The sequence below is a fragment of the Molossus molossus genome, unplaced genomic scaffold (genome assembly GCF_014108415.1).
Source record: "Molossus molossus isolate mMolMol1 unplaced genomic scaffold, mMolMol1.p scaffold_m16_p_2, whole genome shotgun sequence".
Lineage (NCBI taxonomy): Eukaryota > Metazoa > Chordata > Mammalia > Chiroptera > Molossidae > Molossus > Molossus molossus.
This window is the reverse complement of record NW_023425355.1, coordinates 131,105,687-131,129,983: the sequence shown is the minus strand read 5'-3', so window position 1 is coordinate 131,129,983 and position 24,297 is coordinate 131,105,687. Positions and strand designations below refer to the sequence as shown.

Here is a 24,297-nt window from a genome sequence, read left to right as displayed (position 1 = left end):
ACAGGCATGTTGAACAGCTTCACTTTGGCACCCAAATCAACAAAATTCCTTCCTTCCACTTCCTAGCTCTGACAATTTTGTAACTCCTCTGAACCTCCCCTTTTTTCAATTGTTCAGATGGAGCTAACATTACACATTTTACAAAGCTTGCAAGGATGAATTGATACAATGAATGTAAAACACCCAGGACATGCTATGGTATTTCCCTTCCTCCTACTCTTCCCCCACTCAAACCTAGTTACTGGAATTCTTCCACGTAAAGTTTAATTCTGTTGTAGTAAACTACACACAAATCTCTAAAAGTAAACTGTATACCCTCAGTGCTGGTTTCAAAACTTAGTCCTCCTTTATAACTCCCAAGTACCTAGCACAAGACCCAATAAATATTTGTTGATTTGTTGACTCATTAACAAAATTAAAGTTTGCCAAATGCTAGGCAGTTAATTCCTTCTTTATGAAGTTTTAAATATATACATTCCAGTATCAAGAGGGGATAATGTTGGTCATCCATTGCATCTATTTATTTATGACAATGGAAAAGCCTAGTTAAGTCACAGCCATGAAGAAAATTCAAACTTCTTAGGGTTCTAAGCTTCTATGTGCACAATCACAACCATAATGAGTTTTTTTTAGTCATCTGTTTTCAGGACAGGTTCTTCTTGTCATAATGACAAAGCAAAACATAAGAGCATGAAAAGTTGGAAAAACAAAATAAATAGAAAAAATATTATAATGCACTTTAATGAAACAATCCATTTCTGAAAAACTAAGCAACCCAAATCAAAAATGCCTTGTTTTTGCTTCAACTAGGCAGTTATCATTCTGGCCAGGTCATGGAGGCCAAATTTACAGTTATCAGTAAATTTGTAACAAGCTCTCCCAACTCTTCCTGCATGTCTGACCAAAACAGTGGAGGGAAGAGCCTAGGAAGGTCATCCACATGTCATGGTGTCCAGAAGGACACTACCTGTAGTAGCTTAGGCAATTGAGAATTAATGGCATTTTTTAAAGATCATTGAGAAAGCCATTTCATAAACTCCCACTGTGACTCACTATGACGACATCTCCAGAAGGTTCTCGTAACCCAGAGCCTACTTTTACTTTCTCTTCTACATATGGAATATTCCTAGAAAAGGCAGAAATCACTTGTTGAATGTTTGGGGGGGGGGCATTTGGTGATAGTTCAACCTCTCATTTTACAGACTGAAAACACTATAGGTACCTTTTATGATTTCTCTTGGACTCATCCAGAAACCCAGGCAGGGCAGCTGAAGTAAGACCCTCAGGAGGGTCTGTCTAGGAAGGCAGGCTCTAAAAGAAAACTCTATCCGCAAAAGGCTTGAGTACTTGTCCCACTGGGTATAATCCAGGAATAGCTATATATTCTAATCCAACTGTTCTCAATCATTTTGCTCTCAGGACATTTAAAAATTATTGAATGCAAAAGTGCTTATCTCCGAAGATTTTAGAAAACATAAGAATACACAAGCACACATTCCTTTAGTCACCAGAGCAATGATGTCATCACACATCCTGTAAATGTATAATTATTTCAAAATAAAAAATAATTTAAAGGAAAAAAAGAAGCACAGAAGATGGAGCAATTAGATTACGACAACCCTCAGGAGCAATGGGATTCAGAAGATAGTCAGATGACATCAATATACTGAAAGAAAATAACTTCCAACCACAAATTCTATAAGCAGTGAAATAAATCCTCAAGAATGTTAAGATGAATTAAAGACATATTTATACCAGCAAAACAGAAAATTTTACAAAAGTAGACCTTCACTAAAGGAAACTATAAAGAGTGTACCTCAGTCAGGAGTGTTCCCACAAGGAAGATCAAAGATTTAAGAAAGGAAAAAAGTATAAAAGAAAACATTCTGTTAACTCTAAAAATTACAAGTACTGTACAGGAGGAAAAAATTACTGAGAAATCCACCTAGCTTACCTTAGGAAATTCTAGAAAACAGAACAGACAAGCTCGCATTCCTTTAGTCACCTGAGCGATGACCTCATCACACATCAGGCTGCCTCCGGAAATTCTAGGGAGATTTGAAAAAGCAATGACGTCTTACTATTATTATGAAACTAGTTTTGACACAGACTCCCTGAAAAGATCTTGGAACCCAGAGTCCCCCAGACCACAGTTTTAGAACCACTGCTCTAATCCCCCATTGCTCAAGGCCAGGTTTCCTGAGTTTCCTTCCCTGACGGGCCAAGGAAGAAACAGCAAAGTCACTCGCTGGTCAGGGGCCACAAGGGGAACCCCTCTTCCTTTTGTACAGATGACGGGACCCCTAGGCTCTGAGGTCCGGCTTCTGGGAAGACTCCGCAAGCCGCCGCTGGAGGGCGCCGCTAGAGAACTGGCAGCGCGCTTCGCCCCGCGCCGGCGCCCGAGGGGTTCACACGGCGCCGGAAGAGAGGGCGGCGCCCGGAAGAGGGGGGGGGGCGGTCGCAAGCCTCATTGGACGAGGAGCTGCCGCCTCACGGCCCGGGGCGGTGCTTCTTCGCGCTGAAAAGCCAGTTGACTGCGGCCCGAGCGGCAGTTCCCAGCCTGATCTGCATCTGGTTACGTCTTTCTGTCGCTCACCGAGGTTCCCCGGGTCATGGTGCCAGCCTGACTGAGAAGAGGACGCTCCCGGGAAACGAATGAAGAACCACTTTCTCCTGTTGTTCAAGTACAGAGGCCTAGTCCGCAAAGGAAAGAAAAGCAAAAGACGAAAATGGCTAACTTCATAATCCGCCCGGCCACCGCCGCCGACTGCAGTGACATCCTGAGACTGATCAAGGTTAGCGGAAGGCGCTGGCTTGTCCTGGGGCAGGGCGCGATGTGGGAGCGGGCGGCTGCGTTCCCGGCCATGTTTTGGTCTCAGGCCGGTTCCCCTTCCACCCCCCCCCCACGCCCCCGCCGGGCCAGGGCTCTGGGTGGGACTCCCCGAATGAATCACCACACTGCCCCACCCCTACCCCTCATTCACTGTGGGCTGGCTGGGCCTGGGCCTCACTCAGTTTTCTGCATCTTTCCCTTTCTCCTATGTGCATCGCCTTAGGAACTGGCTAAATATGAATACATGGAAGAACAAGTAATAATAACTGAAAAAGGTAACGTAACAGTGGTGGGGCGGGGGTGGGGGGTGGGAGGGTGCGTCGAGTGCCAGTCACCTTCATGGAGGCCAACACTGTCTGTCCCCGCTGCGCTTTCTTGCAGATCTGCTGGAAGACGGTTTTGGAGAGCATCCCTTCTACCACTGCCTGGTGGCAGAAGTATCTAAGGAGCACATCACTCAGGAAGGTAATCCCGTTCCAGAAGCCAGAGAGATCTAGTGTTGTGTAAACCTAGTGTCTGCCATGTAGATACAATGACAACACAGGCTTGAGTTACTAAGTGGCCAGAAATAATAGCCAGCCAGTATTCAAACTAATAAGGAAATAAAATAGATGTACTACACTTATTAAGGCAGGTTAAAAGAGCTGTTTAAGTAAGTAGCAGAGTGCCTTGGAGTCCCGGAAGTACTTGAGCTGTTTACAAGTAAGTATCAGAGTGCTGTGGAGACCCGAAAGACTTAGGTATGTCATTTGCTGTAATTCAGTTTCATAATTGGTTCTTGTTTGACCCTATCGTAACCTTTTTTTTGTAATTCTGTTAAATCACGTTTTTTTCTTAATTTGTCCCAATCTTCAGGTTACAGTCTCTAGCTTCGCCATGTACATGGCCCTTCCGTGTACATGGATGGGCGGGGAGGTAACTAAAAGATCCTTTACACAATAAAGTAGATGATCATGATAAAAATGAGGTAAGGCCCTATTATCACACACTTAAAACACGGTAGATCAGAAACTCTATTCTCACTTCCTGTGTTCTCAAAGGACTAGAAAATGGCAAGAAAGTTTAATTTGAAACTTTTGCCTCCATTTGGAATTATAGACACCCCATAAAAGGGAGTCTGATTTTTTTTTTTTTTTTTTTTTGCTGGTCCCTATTAACTAGTCAGAAGACAGAACTAAAAGGGGAAGTTGTTTGGGTAGGTGCTTAAGTTTTTCCGTTTATTTTTCTGAAGTCTGGTCCCCAAGCTAGAAGAAATGAGCAGAAAACATAAGGGATGAGGTACTTTTTTAGAGATATATGGATGTTACATAATACCTGTTTCTGGATACCTCTGCTTCTTCTGGCTTAAAAACTGGGGAAAACAAATTGAAAATATTTTAATTGGAAGGCAAGTTATGAAATTAAATGTTGCACTTTTGGCCTAACGTCCTGATTTTAAGGAAGTAGAGTTTCTAAACTACAAATATGTACTATTCTGAACTGCCGTGTAAGTCTTATTCCCAAGTCACCATACCAGTATATCAATAGGATGTGAATAATGTGTAGCTTTAGTTTAATACTATAGCAGTTTTGCTCTGGCAAGTAATGAAAGCATTCTTGATAATATATGCATATATATTTTTTTACATACATATATATATATACATATGTGTGTGTGTGTATGTATATATATATATTTTAAATCCTCACCCGAGGATACGTTTTCATTGGTTTTTTTAGAGAGAGGGGAAGGGAGAGGGAGAGACAGAAACATAGATTGGCTGCCTCTGCATGTACCCCGACTGGGGACCCAACCCAAAACTCAGGCATGTGCCTTGACCAGGAATCAAACCCATGACCTTTCTGTGTACAGGACGACACTCCAACCAACAGAGCCACACTGGCCAGGGCTGCATGTATATTTTTGTAAGACTTATGATAGGCTTCGGATTTTGCAACTACAACTTTTATGAGACCATTTCATCCATAGCTCATATGATACTCTGATTACAGGACACAGCGTCGTTGGTTTCGCCATGTACTATTTTACCTACGACCCATGGATTGGAAAACTCTTGTATCTTGAGGACTTCTTCGTAATGAGTGATTTCAGAGGTATGGTTGAATTCAGAAGTGTGGCTCTAAAGAGAAATCAGGGCTTGAAATCCTTCAAGTGTCATTTTTAAAATGGTACTTCTCTTTCTCTTAGGTTTTGGGATAGGATCGGAAATTCTGAAGAATCTAAGCCAGGTACGTCTTGGGTATTGATTTCTGAACTTGTAAGGGTTACTAGATTATTTTAATGACTGAATCAAAACTGGGTCCTGGAAAGCAGATGAAATGTCACTTAGTTTGTGTTTTACTCTCCCTTATATGTAACAGGTTGCGATGAAATGTCGCTGCAGCAGCATGCACTTCCTGGTAGCAGAATGGAATAAACCATCTATCAACTTCTACAAAAAAAGAGGTGCTTCTGATCTGTCCAGCGAGGAGGGATGGAGACTCTTCAAGATCGACAAAGAGTACTTGCTGAAAATGGCAGCAGAGGAGTGAGGAGTGCTGGTGCATACTACACCTTCCATTGTATTTTAGAAAAAATTCTCCACTTACCTTCTTTCTATCATGTTTGTAGTGAAATAAGAGAATGAGCACCCATTCCAAAGCTTTATTACCAGTGGCGTTGTTGCATGTTTGAAATGTTGTCTCTTTAGGATGGCAATGCAGTTTGGAGTCAGATTTATCCTTGAACATCTTTTGAAAACACAATAGGGTGGTGTAATCTTAATGTATATGAAAAACTTCATTCTTGTGAGTCATTTAAATGTGTACAATGTACACACTGGTACTTAGAGTTTCTGTTTTGATCCTTTTTTAATAAACTACCCTTTGATTTCATTGTTTGGTGTAAGCGTTTTTACTAATCCTTTATTTCCTAAGATAGTTTTCTTGCTGTTGAGTGTAAAATAAAAATGGCCAAGAAACATAGCCTAAAACTTTGTAATTGTTTAAACAAATCTGGAAAGAAGCCAGTTGAATGAACTCCAAGGTTTTATATGTAGTAACACCTATAAGATAACTTTATATTGATGGCATTGTACATTTCACCTGTAGAATTTTCCGAAGCTTAGAAACTGACGCCCACCATAAATAAGCCTATATGTTACACAAATAAGAGTCAGAGGTGGGATTCTGAAACACTGGGAAGAAAACTTCTTGCCCATAACAATCTCATCCTACATATAAAATGCTATTCAGAAGGAAAGGGGGATCACTTTGTTAATTAGGCAGGAACAAAAAAGTGCAAAATTTTTACAGGACATTTGCAAACAGACTGGAGTTGGACACAGGTACTAATAAGGGAAATTAGCAATAATTTGGGGGGCAGTTTGTTAAAACAATGGGCTCCTAGGACTAGTGTTTAAAATCACCCAGGGGAAGAGTAAAAGCTTTCTCCAGGACTGAAAATGAAACTCAGAAGGGGCGTGGGGAAGAAACTATTTTAGACAAGTGAACTCATTTTTTATTTTTTGGTTAATCCTCACCCAAGGATATTTTTCCATCGATTTTTAAGTAGAGTGGAAGGGAAGGAGGGAGAGAGAGAAACATCAATGTGCAAGAGACACATTCATTGGTTGCCTCCTATATGACCTGGACCGGGGCTCAGGATAGAACCTGCAACTCAAGTACATGCCCTTGACTGGGAATCAAACCCGAGACCATTCGGGTCCATGGACGACACTCTTAACTGCTAAGCCAAACTGGCCAGGGCTGAACTCCTTTTATTACTCATTACACTGACCTAAATTCCTAAACCCACTAATGACCACAATAAAGAAAATGGTAGTTGATAAGATCAATTGTACTGATTTCCAAGATTAATGTTTTCCCAAAGAAGTTGACAGATACCTGAAAAACGATATTCCCTTTCTTCTTTCTGTGTTCTCTAGGAATACTGGGCTCCTCAGTGGAAGGGTAATTTTGCCCTGCATCCCTTTGTTTCAGTGTCTGTTACAGCTTCTTGAATCAGAAGGCAGCCATATAAACAAGTGTGATCCTGTACTGGATTTGATACAGGGGAGATTTGGGGTGCCTTGGTGGCTCCGCATGCCACCAAAACAGGCTTACAGAGTATATTCACAACCAGGGTCCTGCTAAGTGGCAAGTAACTACAGGAGAGACACTGGCTAGCTAACAAAAAGGGTTAACTGAACACAAGGAGCCTATGGGGAAAGAAAATATTTTGAAAATTGTGTTTTGGAAAGTGGGCCTCTTTGAGGAAAACAACTACATGCTGACTGTGGTTAAGTATGTGAATAAATTAGATTAACCAGGCGACTTACAATAATAACTCTTTGTTTTCTCATTCTTCTTAGAGCTTAACCCTAAAGCCCAGTGTTGTCACCACAAAACCTTTTAGGAAGTGTTTGTGTCCATTTTAAAGAAGTCCCTTAAGTTTAATATTAGAAACTGAAACACCACAGCTCACTAAACGTTCATCTCAATCACAGACACCTCTTTAAAAACGGAACTATGAAACAAATCTGTAGAGTTTGAAAGTCACCGGGCAAGTAAGAAAACAAGTTCTGGGGAAATGATATGAAAGGAAGCATTAGACAGTGATAAGCCTGGAAAAGGAGAAAAGTTCATGTAAGCAACACCTCTGTAAAGATAACTTTAAAATGACTATTTTACTAAAATAAACATTTGGGAAGAATGGTATTTCAGGCCTAAGGACTTGCCAATTATTTTGGAGTTTTCTCTGTTTTGTTTTGTTTTTTAATAACTGTTTTTGCTAAGCTTATTCTACCCCTTAAAAAACTTATAATGCCCTGGCCGGTTTGGCTCAGCGGCCTGTGGTCTGGAGAGACCCGGGTTCGGTTCCCGCTAAGGGCATGTACCTCGGTTGCAGTTTGTCCCCGGCCCTGGTTGGGTCGTGTGGGTGGCAGCCACTCGATGTGTCCCTTTCATGTCGAAGCTTCTCTCTCTCTCTCTTCCTCCCACTCTATCTCAACAAAATGTTGAAAAATGTCCTCTGGTGAGGATTAAAAAAAAAAAAAACTTATAAAATCAGGGGTGGGAGGTTACTGGATGAAAGAAGATGAAGGAATTAGCCAAAGAACATATATGCATAACCCATAGACACAGATAACAGTGTGGTGATGGCCACAGGGAAGGGGGGGGACAGGGGTTGGGTGGAGGGATGGGACATCTGTAATAGTATCAACAATAAAAATAAAACTGACAAAAAAACCTTACAAAATCAAAATTTCTGATACAGTTCCCCACTTATCCACAGAGGATACTTCCAAGACTCCCAATGTATGCCTGAAACCACGGACTGCACCGGACCCTAAATATACTATGTTTTTTCCTACACATACACTTTTCTATGATAAAGTTTAATTTCTAAATCAGGCACAGTAAGAGACTAACAACAATAACTAATAATAAAATGGAACAATTTTAATAATATACTGTAATAAAATTTATGTGAATGTGACTACAGTTTCTGTCTCGCTCTCAGAATTTCCTACTGTACTGTACTCACCTTTTGCACTTAAAGAGGGCACTTTACGGCCCTGGCCGGTTTGGCTCAGCGGTTAGAGCGTCGGCCTGAGGTCCTGAGAGACCCGGGTTCGGTTCCCACTAGGGGCGCGTGCCTCTGTTGCAGTTTGTCCCCGGCCCTGGTGGGTCGTGTGGGTGGCAGCCACTCGATGTGTCCCTTTCACATCGATGTTTCTCTCTCTCTCTCTGTTCCTCTCTCTCCCTCCCACTCTACCTGAACAAAGAATGGAAAAATGTCCTCGGTGAGGATAAAAAAATAAAAATTAAAAAAAAAAAGTTAAAAAAAAGCAAGCCCTGGCCGGTTTGGCTCAGCGGTTAGAGCGTCGACCTGCGGTCTGGAGAGACCCGGGTTCGGTTCCCGCTAAGGGCATGTACCTCGGTTGCAGTTTGTCCCCAGCCCTGGTCGGTTGTGCGGGTGGCAGCCATTCATGTGTTCCTTTCGCATCGATGTTTCTCTCTCTCTCTCTGTTCCTCTCTCTCCCTCCCACTCTACCTGAACAGAAAATGGAAAAATGTCCTCGGGTGAGGATAAAAAAAAAAAAAAAAAAAAAGAGGGCACTTTACGGCTTCTCTTCCTCCAAATTGCAGGCATCACTACTCTTGCACTTTGAGGCCATTAGTAAGTAAAATAAGGGTGACTTGAACACAAGTGCTGCAATACTGAGACAGTCCATCTGATAACCCTGACAGCTACTAAATGACTGAAGGATAGGGACCGTCTATGGGGTGGAGATGTAGGACAAAGGGACACAGCGGGATTGTGCGAGGTTTCATTATGTTACTCAGAACTATGTCAATATAAAATGTATTGGTTGTGTATTTCTGGAATTTTCCATTTAATATTTTTAGACAGTGGTTGACTGTGTAACTGAAATGGTAGAGAGCAGAACCGTGGATAAGGGGGACTACTGTACTATTAAAATGGGAAGTAGCTGGGTTTGTCCGCAAATAGGCTTGTGATATCCTGCTAGAGATCTGACTAAAGGTCCACAGCCTGTCACTGTCCCAGTCATAGCCTGAGATCATCAACTGCTTAGATTTCACTGGACAGCCTTTCTAAGAAAAGAAAGTAGAGTGTTTTTCACAGAAATGCAGAAGCAACAACTCAGAAGAAACCTAATGATTTATGAATGCCATACAGCACATTGTACCTATCTTGTGAGTCCCCAGCAGGGCCTAGATGGATGGCTCCTTGAGGCAAGTGGCTGCTCAGTAGCAACTGACAGAGCTGGCCATGCCCTGGGAAACCATTGACCACCCGCCTGACTGTGGCAGGCCTGGCCTCCTGTTCAGGGTCTGCAGGTAACCATGTCCACTCCAAGGAGTCTATCTGTTTGCTTGACTTGCCTCATCTTTGTTTCCTTGCTTCATCATTTCTTCCTGTGGATTGTCACCTCATGGTGACTTGTGCTTCATTCTCATCCCTTTGTGTCACAGTCTGGACTTCAAGCCAGTCAGTTATCCATAGCTCAAACTCACAGGCCTGTACCCTTACTGAACCCATCCCCGCCATCATTGTCTTTGTTGCCCCACCTATCAAAGGCCACCAAAGGCCCTTCTTCTTTTTTTTTTTGGTACGTGCCCCTAGCGGGAACCGAACCCAGGACTCTATGGTCTGCAGGCCGACACTCCAACCGCTGAGCCAAACTGGCCAGGGCAAGGCCCTTCTTAATAATGTTTTTCCAGCATCCTATTCCCCATCACCTCTTTCTTTCTTGGGGCTCACATTAGCCCAGAAAATATTTTAGCAGCTTCCAGATAGTTATCAACATAATCGTTGATAATATATAAAAGCTAACATTTAGTAAGTGCTTACCAGGAACTAGGCATTATATTTAGCACTTTCTATATATTATTTTCTTTTTTTTTCTTCAGATAGAGCAGGAGAGAAGGGGGAAGAGAGAAAGAGAGAGAGAAACATCGATGTGAGAGAGACACATCGACTGGCTGCCACCCACATGACCCCAACCGGGAATGGGGACAAACTGCAAGCAAGGCACGTGCCCTTAGCGGGAACCGAACCCGGGTCTCTCTGGTCTGTGGGCCGACGCTCTAACCGCTGAGCCAAACCAGCCAGGGCTATATATTATTTTCTTACCTAGTTCTCACAAACATCCTGTGAAGTAGGTACTAGTACTAGCTTCTTTCATAATGAGAAACTAAACCTCTGAGAAGTGAAGTTGTCTATGGGCACACAACTAGGCCTGGGAATCAAACTCCAAACCAAATTTCTTGAACCCCTGGGCGTTCACTGCCATATTTTCAGAGAACTTCATATTTCCTATAAGAATGATTAAATTTGGTGTTCTTTTGGATTATACTCTAAAGAATAATCATGGTTGCAGTATGTCCCCGGCCCTAGTTGGGGTCATGTAGGTGGCAACCACTTGATGTGTCTCTCTTACGTCGATGTTTCTCTCTCTCTCTTCCTCCCTCTTCCCCTCCCGTTCTATCTGAAGATACATGCAAAAATGTCCTCGGGTGAGGATTAAAAAAAAAAAAAAAAGAATAATCATTATAAGTATTTTCTGGATCATCGAAATCAATAGTTCTCAGTACTAGCTGCACATTAGAATCACCTAGAAAGCTTTTACAACATACTAATGCCTTGCCCTAGAGACGCCTAATTTCATTATATTTCAGTGAGCATTCCAAAGGGAGGCAGGGGTTTCGAGCCACTGATCTAGATAATCATCTTGTAACCGAATCCTACTCACAATTAGGAGTATAACCATGCTGTTTGCCAAGCAAAGACAAGCTGAAGTGACATGACATTGCATGAAGAAGAACCTTCTGTGGGACTTTTAGAGAAAAATGGTGGGAGAATTGTGTCATCCAACTGTGTACAGTACTGAAACCAAAAACATCTACCCCAGCGATCAGTACCATGCTCCTTTGCAAGCAGCAACTTCATTTCAGCAAAACATCCTCCCTGACATTCAATCAGTGCTGTTCATTTCAATTTTATTACTTTGGTAGTTTCGTTTGTATTTGATTTATAAATAAATATTGGTTTTACAGTTGTATAGGAGTTATGAACATAAAATGTTCAAATCTGTGAAAATTCTTTCCTTTAAAAGGGGTCCATGTTACTCAAGCTATTGCTGTGAGCATAATGCAATACTGCCTGCTTCTGTTTGGTTAAAAAAACAACCAAAGGTCTCAGAGGTAAGACTTTACCAATTGGGGCGCCCCCCTTGATCAAATTCAGGTTTGATTTTTCAGCAAGAATACCTTATAGATGATCTTTTCCCATCAAGAGGCATGTAATATCTGGACATCTTTTTTTGTGATGCTAAGAGCCATTCAAATGACTATCTAGGTTGTCTGATTCATTAAGAGTTCCAAAATGATGATATTATATTTCTATTATTTCTTCTTCATTAACTAAAATACTTCTATAGAGAGAAATTTCCCCATTTGTATCTGGTTACCATAAAGTACAGTTTACCTAGCAAAGGCAGAATAAATGCCTTGTATTTTCTAAGCTTTAACTGACTTCTCCAGCATCTTCTGATTAGACTCACCCCTCCCCCAAGTATCATTTTTATTAACTCATGGGCTTTAAACATTTCCTGTGCCTGAATTCATTGTCCTATTTTTTATTGGAGCTCAGACTGTCCTTGTTGTTCATTGAGATCTTCTTCAAGTTGGCTTCAGAATCTTTTTTTTTTTTTATCCTCACCCAAGGACATTTTTCGATATTTTGTTCAGATAGAGTGGGAGGAAGAGACAGAGAGAGAGAAACATCGACGTGAAAGGGACACATCAAGCGGTGGCCACCCACACGACCAACCAGGGCCGGGGACAAACTGCAACCGAGGCACGTGCCCTTAGCGGGAACCGAACCTGGGTCTCTCCCGACCGCAGGCCGACGCTCTAACCGCTGAGCCAAACTGGCCAGGGCGGCTTCAGAATCTTTTGGACACAACCCCAAGACGCCTTTCAACTTTCCTTGCTTTTAAGATGTCCCAGGTTCATCTGGTGTGTCCCCTACCCAAGACCTGACATCAATGTCTAGGTAGTTTTGAGCTTCAGAGGCTCCCAGAGAAGCAACATTGGAACGAGTGTGTTCACAGCTCCCTATTTGGATAATGACACAGGCGCAGCATGGAGAGCCTTTTTTTTTTTTTTTTAATCCTCACCCGAAGATATTTTTTCCATTGATTTTTAGAGAGTGGAAGGGAGGGAGAAAGGAGGGGGAGAAAGAAACATCAAAAAGAGAGAGACACATCGACTGTTTGCCTATCGCATGTGCCCCAACCAGGGCTGGGGATCAACCCCGCAACCCAGGTATGTGCCCTTGAGCAGGAATCAACCCCGTGACCCTTTGGTCCTCAGGTCGATACTGTAACCACTTAACCACACTGGCCAGGGCAGGAAGAGCCTTTTAAGTGGGGATTGAGAGCAGGGGCATTCCCTTCCAGCTTAGCTCTCCGAGGCTTCCACCAGCTGTCGGCCAGGGCTGACTTCTTCCACCTGTGGCTTTCACTGCTTTCTTTCATCCAGTGAATCAATAACAACAAAAGTGGTTTCGCAAGAGCTAAATCCACAATGACAATAATCCTTGTTTGCAGAGAGACAAGGTCCAGAGGCAGTTTGGGTCTGGAGGAAAGAACACTCCCCTTGGAGTCAAAGGAAACTGAATGACAACCTGGCTCTTCATTTATGGGAGTAAAAATGAACTTCATTTATGGGATTAAAATTTAACTACTTCAGAGTCGTTATGAGGATTAAATTAAATTATGAATATGAATATGGAGGTGCAAGATGTACATTATGAATATGTTCTATGTGATATATATACATACATATATATACTAATAGTAATCCTATTACGGGCCTCTACTATGTACCAGATGCCGTGGTGATTTTATTTCATTAATCTCATGACAATAGTATAGGGTATTTAATGGGTGGTAGAATATGCCCTCCCAAAATATGCCACTTTGGCCTAAAGATTATTTTGATCTAAAGGCATTTGAAAAATAGCAGATGCAAAGGGGCATTCTAATCCCCCCCACCCCAAAAAACAAGAGCTAAAATTCCCATGTGAAAAGATGCCCTCCCTATACCAAGAGAAGAGAAACATTCTTCAAAGGGGAGTCAAAGCCAACAGAATTCTGAACAGAGCTTGTTAACATAATCCTTTCTTTAGCCTCCCCATATATTTTAGTTACTTTTACACCATTGCTTCTCTTTGTTCAACCTACTATAATAACATTTAGGTTTTGCCATTTGTTTGGGTCTTCATTTCCTTATAAGAGTTCCCATGTTGCCCGACCAGTGTGGCTCAGTGGTTGAGCATCGGCCCATGCACCAAGAGGTCGCCAGTTCGATTCCCGGTCAGGGCACATGCCCAGGTTGTGGGTCAGATCCCCAGTGGGGGGCATGCAGGAGGCGACCAATCGATGTTTCTATCTTTCTCTCCCTCTCCCTTCCTCTCTCCCTAAAACCAATAAAGAACTTTTTTTTTTTTTTAAATAAAATGAGGAAACGGGCTGAGAGAAGTTGAGCAACCTGGACTCACTGCAGGGCCTTCTGGTGTGGGCTGTCCATCAGGTCCGTGCTGGGCTGTCCATCAGGTTTGCGCCTCCACAAACGTGTGTGCCCTGTATCACACACCTGCCTTTCTCTAAAATAGTGATCCACACTATTTGATCTCGGACTTACTGATTTATTTCACCTTTGCCATAACAGTATGAACAAAATTATTTACCTAGCCCTGGCTGGTTTGGTTCAGCGGTTAGAGCGTCAGCCCATGGACCAGAGAGAGTCCCGGGTTCAGTTCCTGCTAAGGGCACGTACCTCGGTTGCAGTTTGTCCCTGGCCCCGGATGGGGTCGTGTGGGTGGCAACCAGTCAATGTGTCTCTTTCACATCAATGTTTCTCTTTCTCCCTCTCTTCCTCCATCTCTCCCTCCCGCTATATCATAAATTTTAAAAAATGTCCTCAGGTGAGGATAAAAAAAGAAAAAGATTTACCTCTTTGACTGTCCACATCTTGGGAACAGGGACCCCGTATCCCATAATCTTTATACCTCAAGGATCTTGTTCCATGCATGACACAGTGCACACTTAGTAAACATTCATTAAACAGATGGAATATATGATTCGGGGCGCTAAACACACAATACAGGGTGCAGATGATGTGTTGTAGAACTGTGCACCTGAAACCTGGATTAATTTTGCTAACTAGTGTCACCTCAATAAATTCAATACACAGGGGGGAAATAAAAAATAATAAATGGGCCTGGCCAGTGTGGTTCACTGGTCTAGCGTGGACCCATGTACCAAGAGGTCACTGGTTCGATTCCCGGTCAGGGCACATGCCCAGATTGTGGGCCAGATCCCCAGTGGGGAGTATGCGACAGACAGCCAATTGATGTTCTCTCTCATCAATATTTCTCTCTCTTCCTCTCCCTTCATCTCTCTCTAAAATCAATTAAAAAATTAAATAATAATAATAATAAATGAAATAAACCAGCCCTGGTTTTAGGGTCAAACAGAGATAGAATCAACTCTAATGTCATTCTTTACTTGTAACAGGCATCCACTTGAGTCACAATTTAATTGGAAAAACAAGAAAGCGAATAATTATAAGGCACGTTCTACACCCCGCACATTATACATGACTTATGTCATTTAATCCTTAAAACAAAGCCATCCTTTTGTGGATGAAGCTAGGGTGAAGGGGGTGAAACAACATATTCTATGTCACACAACCAGAGGTAATGGGTTGAGATTTGAACTGGACAGCGGGACTCCACAGACACCTCGTAAACCACAACTCTGTCTACTTTAACCAGACACAGTGGCCTTCAGTCACTAATACTGGTGGTGCTCTGAGGCTGACTGTTTCTTTGTCACCTGAAAAGGGTCAGAGGAAGCAGGGGCAATGTGGGCTTCCTATTACCTGCTCCCTACCCTACTTCTCAGCCAGCTCTGTGAGAAAATGCAACTTCCCCACAGAAGACCAGCTTCGAGTCCAGGCAAGTGGTTCAGGGACCATCCCACTTCGCTTTCTCTTCCTCAAATTATATTGAGTTCTGTTACTAGAAACAAAAATTTGCTCTCCTAAATTTTCCACACAGGCCTCCAAGGAGTTGGAAAACAAAAATCATTTTCCCGTTTTTCTGGCTTCAAGCCTGATTCCAGGACACGATCCATCACTGATCACCATCCAAATGTCTGTCAGCCAGACGGTCACTGTGTACTCTGGCGCATCATACTGAGGCAGCCTTGTGCAATGTTGTTAAAGCATTATGTTATAATTATCCCCTGGCCTCCTTTCTGCCCACCTCGCAGATGATTATCCACCAGCAGGGTTAGCTGACTATCACACTGAACAAGCCTGTACAGAAGAAATAATAGCGGTAACCCGGAGGAACTTCTGAAAGAATATACGGCTAACGTTCCAGAATGTTCGGCCACCTCAGTATTGTCTTCTAGGCCAGTCAAAAATAGCAGGCAGCGTTTCTACCTCTCCTGTTCTGCCTTTGACCTCTCTTTGTGATCTCCTGCCCAGAACAGTCACTCAACTCCTCTATATCTTAAAACATGTGGCCTTAAAACATGAAATTAAAACATGAAACCCTGAGGGAAGTTCTTACAACCCGGATCCCAACACGGGGCACCCCGCCTCCCAGAGGAGCTACCATGTTCCAGGAATGGAACACACACGCAGTTTGTTAGAGCTGCTAAGGAGGGGCCGCCCACCCACTGTCCTTGCTCCTCTCCTGCCACAGCAGTGAAGGGGAGCAGAGTTTGAAATCCCAAAATATGCCTCTTTGGGATGTTGATTATTTTCAGCCGTTCTTGTTGTTAATCCTCACCTGAGGATATTTTCCCACTGACTTTTAGCTTGAGTGGACAGGAGGGAGAGAAACGTCCATGTGAGAGAGGCACATGGATTAGCTGCCTCCCGCACGACCCCAACCGGCTGAGGATCAAACTTGCAACCCAGGTACTGCCCTTAACTGGGAATCAAACCCCCCAGCCAGGGCTCAGCTGGTTATTTTTAAGAAAAAAGACTGAGGAAGAACCTTTGACCTTCTCCCTTCCCCCCACCTGCCTAAAAGAATTGAGATAGAGGACCTGCTCCAAGAAGGGAGCTAACATTACAGGTCAAGATGGTTTAATATGAACTAAGTGTGATAGGCAGGGTGGAACCTAATAAGGCTCCTTTGATCAAAGTCCGCTCTGTGTCCCGTTGTTACAGATGGCCCAGCAAACACTTGCTTTTCTGTCTCCATGTCAACTGCCTTCTCCCCTTTGAAGTCCCAAATCCTCCCACCCACTTCTTCTTAGCTCAAGATGGCATTGTCCTCAGGCTCCATGTTCTTAACAAATTAAATTGCTATTTTCTCCTGTTAATCTGCCTTATGTCATCTTAAATATTCGACCAGCCAGAAGAACTAAGACAAAGGGGAACGTTTCTTCTCCCCCACAGGAGGAAAGGGGTTGCGCCATGGTCACAGACACTGCAGACTTGGGCCAGACCAGATGGAACTCTAGAGAAATGTTCCCACCAAAACCCAGGGAGGTGGTGAGGAAAAAACTTCTGAAGGAAGAATCTAGGTGGTGGTGTGTGTGGTTTTCATTCCTGCCTGGGATTTCAGAGGTTTCCGAGCAGGTTTTAATTAACCTCCAGCTGAAACTTGCTAAACAAGTTTTGCAACCCAGGTTATTGTGTTAGTATTTTTCCGGGTGTATTGTCCTAGGTTTGAATTTCATTAAGTTTATTATTCTTTCTTACTACAACTCAGTGGGAAAAAGCAAAGTGTACATTTTAAAACCCAGGTATTTCCTGGTAATGACTGGTAGGAAAGACTATCTTCCCGAGATTTGGATCAAGAAAGGAAGTGAAAATTGAAAGCTCACTTTACAAGTGATAAGACAAAACCAGAAGTATTTTTTAAAAAGAACATGTTTTTTTTTTTCCCCAATGAAATATACACAGTCTTTTAGTTCAAATGATAATTATTTGAGACTTAGCTTTTAAAACAAACCCTTAGGTATCAAATGTTCCAACTGTAGGGGACAAATTCAGAAAAGTTTGTTTCTGTCTAGTCTATTTCATCAAGGCCTGCATTTCACACTAAAGCACCACATGATCCTTTTGCAATAATAACCACTGAATAATAATCACTCTGTCCTCAAACGAGCCACTGAAAGAATGGGCTGGATGCTGCCTCAGGGGTCTCTATCCCAGGGTCCTTAGAATAACCTCTTGATATGATGTCTGTTAACTCACTCTCTATGATCATTTATATAAGCCCTCTGCCCCAAGCATACAGGAGTCACCCAGTTTAAGGCCTTCAAACTGGGAAACATTTGCCACTTGAGGTATATGAGAATTTTCCAGGGGACTGAGTTTCAAGAACTTGGTTTCCAAACTTCAAATTCCATGTATATGCTTTCTGGAAATAATCTGCCTGACAATGTTCCTGAGGTAAAGAGGTCAGACTTGGTTCCATTTGCCCATCTCCCCTTTCATAATTACCCTTCTCCCACTTGCCTAAAAAAAGAAAGAAAGAAAGAAAGAAAGAAAGAAAGAAAGAAAGGTGTATGCCTTATCCACCCAATCTTAGCAGAGTGTGCTACCCTAAAGTGTAAACACCTCTGGGCACCAAACCAAAGAATAATTCAGGAATGTACAGCTCCCGAAGGAATAGTTTCCTGGGAGTTAAGTCAGTGTCAGGGAGGAAAAATAAGATTACCTCTACCCTTCTCGGTTCTCGGCTGAAAACCTCCTCCACAGTAATAAAAGTCAGATGAATAGGATAAAAGCAAACAGAAGTTAAACAACATGGATAACTCCTGTATACATGGGACAGATCGAGGAAAACTGAGTAACTCCCCAAAATGGCCCAAGTCTCCCCCTTAAACACTATCCCTAGCTAAAGACAAAAGAAGATGTTAGTGTGGGGAACCAGTTCAGTTATAGGATGTGACCAGGAAAAGTACAGTAAACAAGGGTAAAGTTGTTATGCAGATTTAAGTCCTTGCCCTTCTACAGTGATAAGATCTTGTTTCTAGAGATTCCTGGTACAGATAGGGATTCCCCTTATACATGTACATGCCTCTTACAAGAGGGTAACTTCTACTCAAGTCTTCAGAGATTCTCCTGTGTTTGCTGGTTCTTAAAAATAACCAGCTCAAGATAACCCTCATGCCAGAGCATTGTTTTGGGGTGACATACTCTGTTCCCCTTCACCAGCTTCTCAGATTGCCTAGGACAGGGGTGGGGAACGTCCGGGCTGAGGAATCATTTGGTCTGGCCTCGAAATTCAATAAATCTAGGAGCTTTTTTTTATAGCAACATACATCTTTTTAAAGTGAATCATAACAATGTAAATTTTGAGGGACAAGCAAAGAATGTCCATTATGGGATAGACAGGACACATACACGTACATGACGGGACAGACACGTATGCTTCTTGTCAGCTGCCTGCGGCCTGTCTGCCTGTATTGTGGTGACTCAGAGGACAGTCAGTGCCAGGCAGGCTGGGAGTGTACATGTTGCGAAAGTGTTAACACACTGTGGTGAAACTACGGCAATTCGGTTATGATGAGATGAGATGTAATGAGATGATTCCTCACGACATTGATGACCTTGCCTCCAATGACCGACGACAATGTTGTAGACTTCTTTGTCGACACAGACAATAACTCCAAACCAACCTTTATCCACACGTCCATGATAACAATCCTCACAAAAACCTAATCTCAGATGAAGATTAAGGAAATTACAATACACAGAAAAGACCTCAAGAGTCAATGATATGAACGTTGGATATGTTCCAAATCCAAGATGCAGGGTTAGAACAGCAATCAAAGCAAAATAATCGCATCGCTGGTGACACACACACTGGATAGTAATTAAAACTTAAGTGGTGTGACATCCTACAAATGGCGACTACAAAGAAAAGTTGATGCAGAGTGTCGACCTTCCCAAGTGAAATGGACAAATGATTATTTTTTTTGTTGAGGTCAAAGACAAACCTATGTGCGTAGTTTGTGGCAATATGTTAGCAGTAATGAAAAAAGCCAATCAGGAACGTCATTACAGTTCAAAACCTGCTAAACTCAGTGAATTGGGAGGCCAAATGTATCTGGATAATCAACACTCTTCAGCTGAGTTTGGAATCACAACAAGCCGCTTTCACTAGGCCTCACTGTGACAGGGACAACCTTATTCAGAGGAGTTATGTGGTGAGTGAGCTAACTGCAAAGAAGCTGAGGGCTCGTGTAGAGGAGAGTTTGTGAAGAGTGCATGGTGCCTGCTGCGGAATCGTTAGCACCAAAGTAAAGTTGTTTGAGAGCGTTAGTTTGTCTTGGAAAACCACCTCAGATCGGATTACTGATTTAGCACAAGATATTGAAAAAACACTAAAGGATTCTGCAGGAGATTTCCAATTTTTCTCTCTGGCTTGTGACGAGACAGCAGACATAACAAATACTGCCCACTGGCTGTTTTCATTCGAGGGGTAACTGCAGAGTTTGACACGCGAGAGGAACTGCTGTCACTGGAAGCTGTCACTGGGAGGGAGAGAGGGGGGAAGAGAGAGAAACATTGATGTGAGAGAGACACATTGGGTGGCTGCCACCCACGTGACCCCAACCGGGGCCGGGGACAAACTGCAACCGAGGCATGTACCCTCAGCGGGAACTGAACCCGGGACTCTCTGGTCCACGGGCCAACGCTCTAACCGCTGAGCCAAACCAACCAAGGCTAGAGCTAACATTTGAAAAGTTAAGTGGCCTTACTACAGATGGAGCTCCCAAAAAGGATTAACTGCATTTGTCAAGAAAGAACTGAATCATCTCAGTCTTGATCTAAGTGATTTGATTATGTCCCACTGCATCATACACCAGGAAAGCCTCTGTGCACGGTCGTTGTGGCTCAACGTGATGTCAACAGTGGTGTCATGCATAAATTTTTGTCAAAAGCAGAGGATTTAACAGCTACCAGATTAAGGAGTTACTGAATGATCTTGACTCTGAATATGGTGATCTTGTTTATCACTGTGAAGCGCAGTGACTGGGTCACAGGAACATGGCTCACGAGGTTTTACGAACTGCAGGATGAAGTCAAGCAGTTCATAGAGGTGAAGGGAAACCTGTCAGGGAACTCAATGATAGCAAGTGGCTGTGTGAGTCAGCATTCATGGTGGACATTACCAAGTACCTCTCAGAGCTGAATGTCAAGCTTCAGGGCCCCAACCAGCTTCTCAGCTCCCTGCTTTCAAACGTGAAATCATCTGAAGCTAAATGAAGGCTGTGGAAAGTTCAACTGGAAAGGAATAACTTGTGGTACACTTCCCCACTCTGGAAGGACAGAAGCCTTCCAGGACACTTGACTATGCTGGTGAATGCAGGAAACTATTTGAGGCATTTAATGAAAGACTCAAGGACATGAAAAGTAAACAAATGGAACTGAATATCTTTGCTACATTGTTCAGTGTAGAACCAGCTGATGTGCCTGGTAAGGGACAACACGAAATCATTCAGCAGCAAAGAGATGATGAGCTGAAAGCTAGGTACAACCTCCCACTGCTTGAGTTCTATAAACATTACATAAGCAATGATGAATTTCCCACTCTGAGGAGACATGTACTGAAATGTGCATCTGTGTTCAGAACAACTTACTTCTGAGAACAGTTCTTTTCAAAACTTACTATCACAAAGAGTCAACGGCGCTCCAGACTGACTGATGCATACTTGGAAAAGCAGTTGCAAGTAGCAACGTCATCAATACCAGCTAACATCACACACCTCACCAAAGGGATGCAGTTTCATCCATCACATTAAGGGTGAGATAATTAAATCTTTGACCAAATATAGCAGGCTAATTTTTAAGTTGATAATTTTGTATGGCCCATGAATGATGTTATAAATATCCAAATGGTCCTTGGCAGAAAAAACGTTTGCCACCCCTGGCTTTGGAGCACAAACCAAAGTTTTATTTCAGGACTTCCGGTCAAGATGGTGGTGTAGGTAAATGTGGTATCACCTCCTCCCACAACTACATCAAAATTACAACTAAACTACAACACAACCATCATTCATAACTGCATGAAATCCAGCTAAATGGAAGTCCTACAACTACAAAAAGCAACAGCCACACCGACTGGTAGGAGGGGCAGAAGCTGACGGGCTGGTCCCACACCCACGTGTGGCGGATAAAAATCAGGAGGACACCTCGGCTGGGAAGGTCCTTCCTGAGGGGTTCCCGGCCCACACCAGGCCCCCAGCTCAGGGTTCCAGTGCCAGGAAAAGAATCCCCATAACTTCTGGCTGTAAAACCAGTAGGAACTGAGGCTGAGGCTGCTGGAGCACCAGGCAGCTCCTCTTAAAGGGCCTGCACATGGATTTACTCGGACTTGCTCCCTGTAAGCTCTGAGGGGAGGCAGCTTGAAGAGCTCCAGAGACATACAGGGAAGAACTGAGCTGTTTGGCCTCGGGACGAAGGCTGGAGAGGCGGCTTTCTCCCGGACAGATGTGCTGGCAGAGGTTGAAGTTCCTTTGGTGAGCCCTTCCCTGGGGCAGCAGATGGGAGCCATATCTGAGACTCCAGCAACCTGGCTCACACAGTTTGCCCCGCCCTGGTGATTCCCTGAAGCCCTGCCCCACCCAACTTTCGGGCCCATCCAAGCTGTTTCCAGTGGCTTTACCATAGGACTGGCCTGTCTTGGAACCTGCTTCAGAGTTTCCTAAAATCTCTCAATCAAGCAGCATCTGGTCTCAACAAGCCCCATACTTCTCATTCAGTGGCCCCAGACCTGGCACTAGAAGCAGCCAGCCTTGGTTCACAACTTAGCTTTTCCTGGGCACCTCCAAGCCCAGCACAAGAAGCAGCCATCTGCAGATCACTCTGTAGCTTTGCCGGGTGGCCTCAGATAGAACACAGGCAGTGGCTGACCTTGCCCCAGAACCAGCACACCAGTGGACAGCTTCAGACCACATCGAAACACCACCACCCAACCACCTCCACTAGTGACACACTCAATGAGTGGACTCAGTGGGTACCAGAGCCCTGCTGAAGTAAGTCTTGCTCTGTGTGTTGGGCCCCTGCACAGCTGGTCCTCCAAGTGAGTGAGAGGCCAGTGGTCAGTGGGCACAGCCAGTCCTTGCAGCTGACCAGCCTGAGTAAATCCCTCCCATTGATGTACCAACAGCAATCAAGCCTCAATTACAACAGAAGGGTGTACAGTCCACACTAGGGGTGTACCTCGAAGGCCTAGCTGGGGTGATCAGGGAGGCTGTGCCACTGGATGCTACAGGCCACCTACAACAATAGGCCACCCTATGAAGCCTAGGAGACATAGCAACTCTACCTAATAAATAGAAACAATCACAGGGAAGCAGCCAAAACGAGGAGACAAAGAAACATGTCCCAAATGAAAGAAAAGAACAAAATTCCAGGAAAAGAACTAAACAAAATGGAGATAAGCAACCAATTAGATGCAGAGTTCAAAACACAGGCTATAAGGTTGTTCAAGGAACTTGGTGAGACATTCAAGGAACTTAGTGAGACCTTTAACGAATTTAAGGAAACCTCCAAGGAACTTAGTGAGAACATCAACGACATAAAAAAGGGCCAGTCAGAAATGAAGGATGCACTAACTGAAATAAAGAATAATTTACAGGGAATCAATAGTAGAGTAGGTAAAACCAAGAAGCAAACCATCAATTTGGAATATAAGGAAGCAAAAAACACCCAATCAGAACAGCAAAAAGAAAAAAGAATCCAAAAAAATGAGGATAGTGTAAGGAGCCTCTGGGATAACTTCAAGTGTGCCAACATTCACATCATAGGGGTGCCAGAAGGAGAAGAGAGAGAATAAGAAATTGAAAGCCTATTTGAAACAATAATGACAGAAAAGTTCCCTAACTTGGTGAAAGAAACAGACATACAAGTCCAGGAAGCACAGAGAGTCCAAAACAAGATGAACCCAAAGAGGACCACACCAAGACACATACATCATCATCAAAATGTCAAAGGTTAAATACAAAGAGAGAACCTTAAAAGTGGCAAGAGAAAAGCACTTCGTTACTTACAAAGGAGCTCCCATAAGACTGTCAGCTGATTTCTCAAAAGAAACTTCAGGCCAGAAAGGAGTGGGAAGAGATACTCAAAGTGATGAAAAGCAACGACCTACAACAGTGGTTCTCAACCTTCCTAATGCTTCAACCCTTTAATATAGTTCCTCATGTTGTGGTGACCCCCAACCATAAAATTATTTCCATTGCTACTTCATAACTGTAATTTTGCTACTGTTATGTCTTAGGCAACCCCTGTGAAAGGGTCATTCGACCCCAAAAGGGGTTGCAACCCACAGGTTGAGAACTGCTGATACAACCAAGACTACTCTATCCTGCAAAGCTATCATTTAGAATCGATGGACATATCAAGAGTTTCCCAGGCAAGAAAAAGCTAAAGGAGTTCATCAGCACCAAACAAGTGTTATATGAAATGTTGAAGGGTCTTCTTGAAGGAGAAGAACAAAAATATGAACAATAAAATGGCAATTAATACATATCTATCAACAATGGAATCTACAAACAAAATGAGCAAGCAGAACAGAAACAGATTCATAGATACTGAAAACTTTTTGTTGCTTGTCAGATGGGCGAGGGCTGGGGGGTGGGTGAAAAAGATGAGGGAATTAAGAAGTACAGATTGGCTGTTAGACTGATGAACCTCAAAGGGAAGTGGGGAGGAAGAACAGGATGAGATAAACCAAAGAACTTCTATGCATATATGCATAACCAATGGACACGGACAATAGTGTGGGGAAGGCTGGAGGGGGGCGGGATTGGAGGGGAGGAGGTCAATGGGGAAAAAAGGGGGGACATCTGTAGTACATTCAACAATAAAGATGAGTTTAAAAAAAACACAAAGTTTTATTTCAA

The 24,297-nt window shown here is 43.2% G+C and overlaps 1 protein-coding gene and 1 long non-coding RNA gene across 2 annotated transcripts in view; one reads left to right on the top strand and one right to left on the bottom strand.

The window, feature by feature from the left end:
- Positions 1 to 2,238, bottom strand: part of LOC118635588 — a 39,604-nt gene extending 37,366 nt beyond the window's left edge. Inside the window, exon 1 of the long non-coding RNA XR_004960538.1 lies at positions 1,955 to 2,238. This is a non-coding gene — a long non-coding RNA (uncharacterized LOC118635588). The remainder of the gene's footprint in view (positions 1 to 1,954) is intronic.
- A 297-nt stretch (positions 2,239 to 2,535) lies between these two features.
- SAT1 (spermidine/spermine N1-acetyltransferase 1) lies at positions 2,536 to 5,707 on the top strand. The gene is made up of 6 exons (XM_036270217.1): positions 2,536 to 2,795; positions 3,057 to 3,108; positions 3,215 to 3,298; positions 4,826 to 4,927; positions 5,022 to 5,062; positions 5,195 to 5,707. The coding sequence occupies exons 1-6, from the start codon at positions 2,730 to 2,732 to the stop codon at positions 5,363 to 5,365; spliced, it is 516 nt and encodes a 171-aa protein (XP_036126110.1). The 5' UTR covers positions 2,536 to 2,729; the 3' UTR covers positions 5,366 to 5,707.
- Positions 5,708 to 24,297: the final 18,590 nt, after the last annotated feature.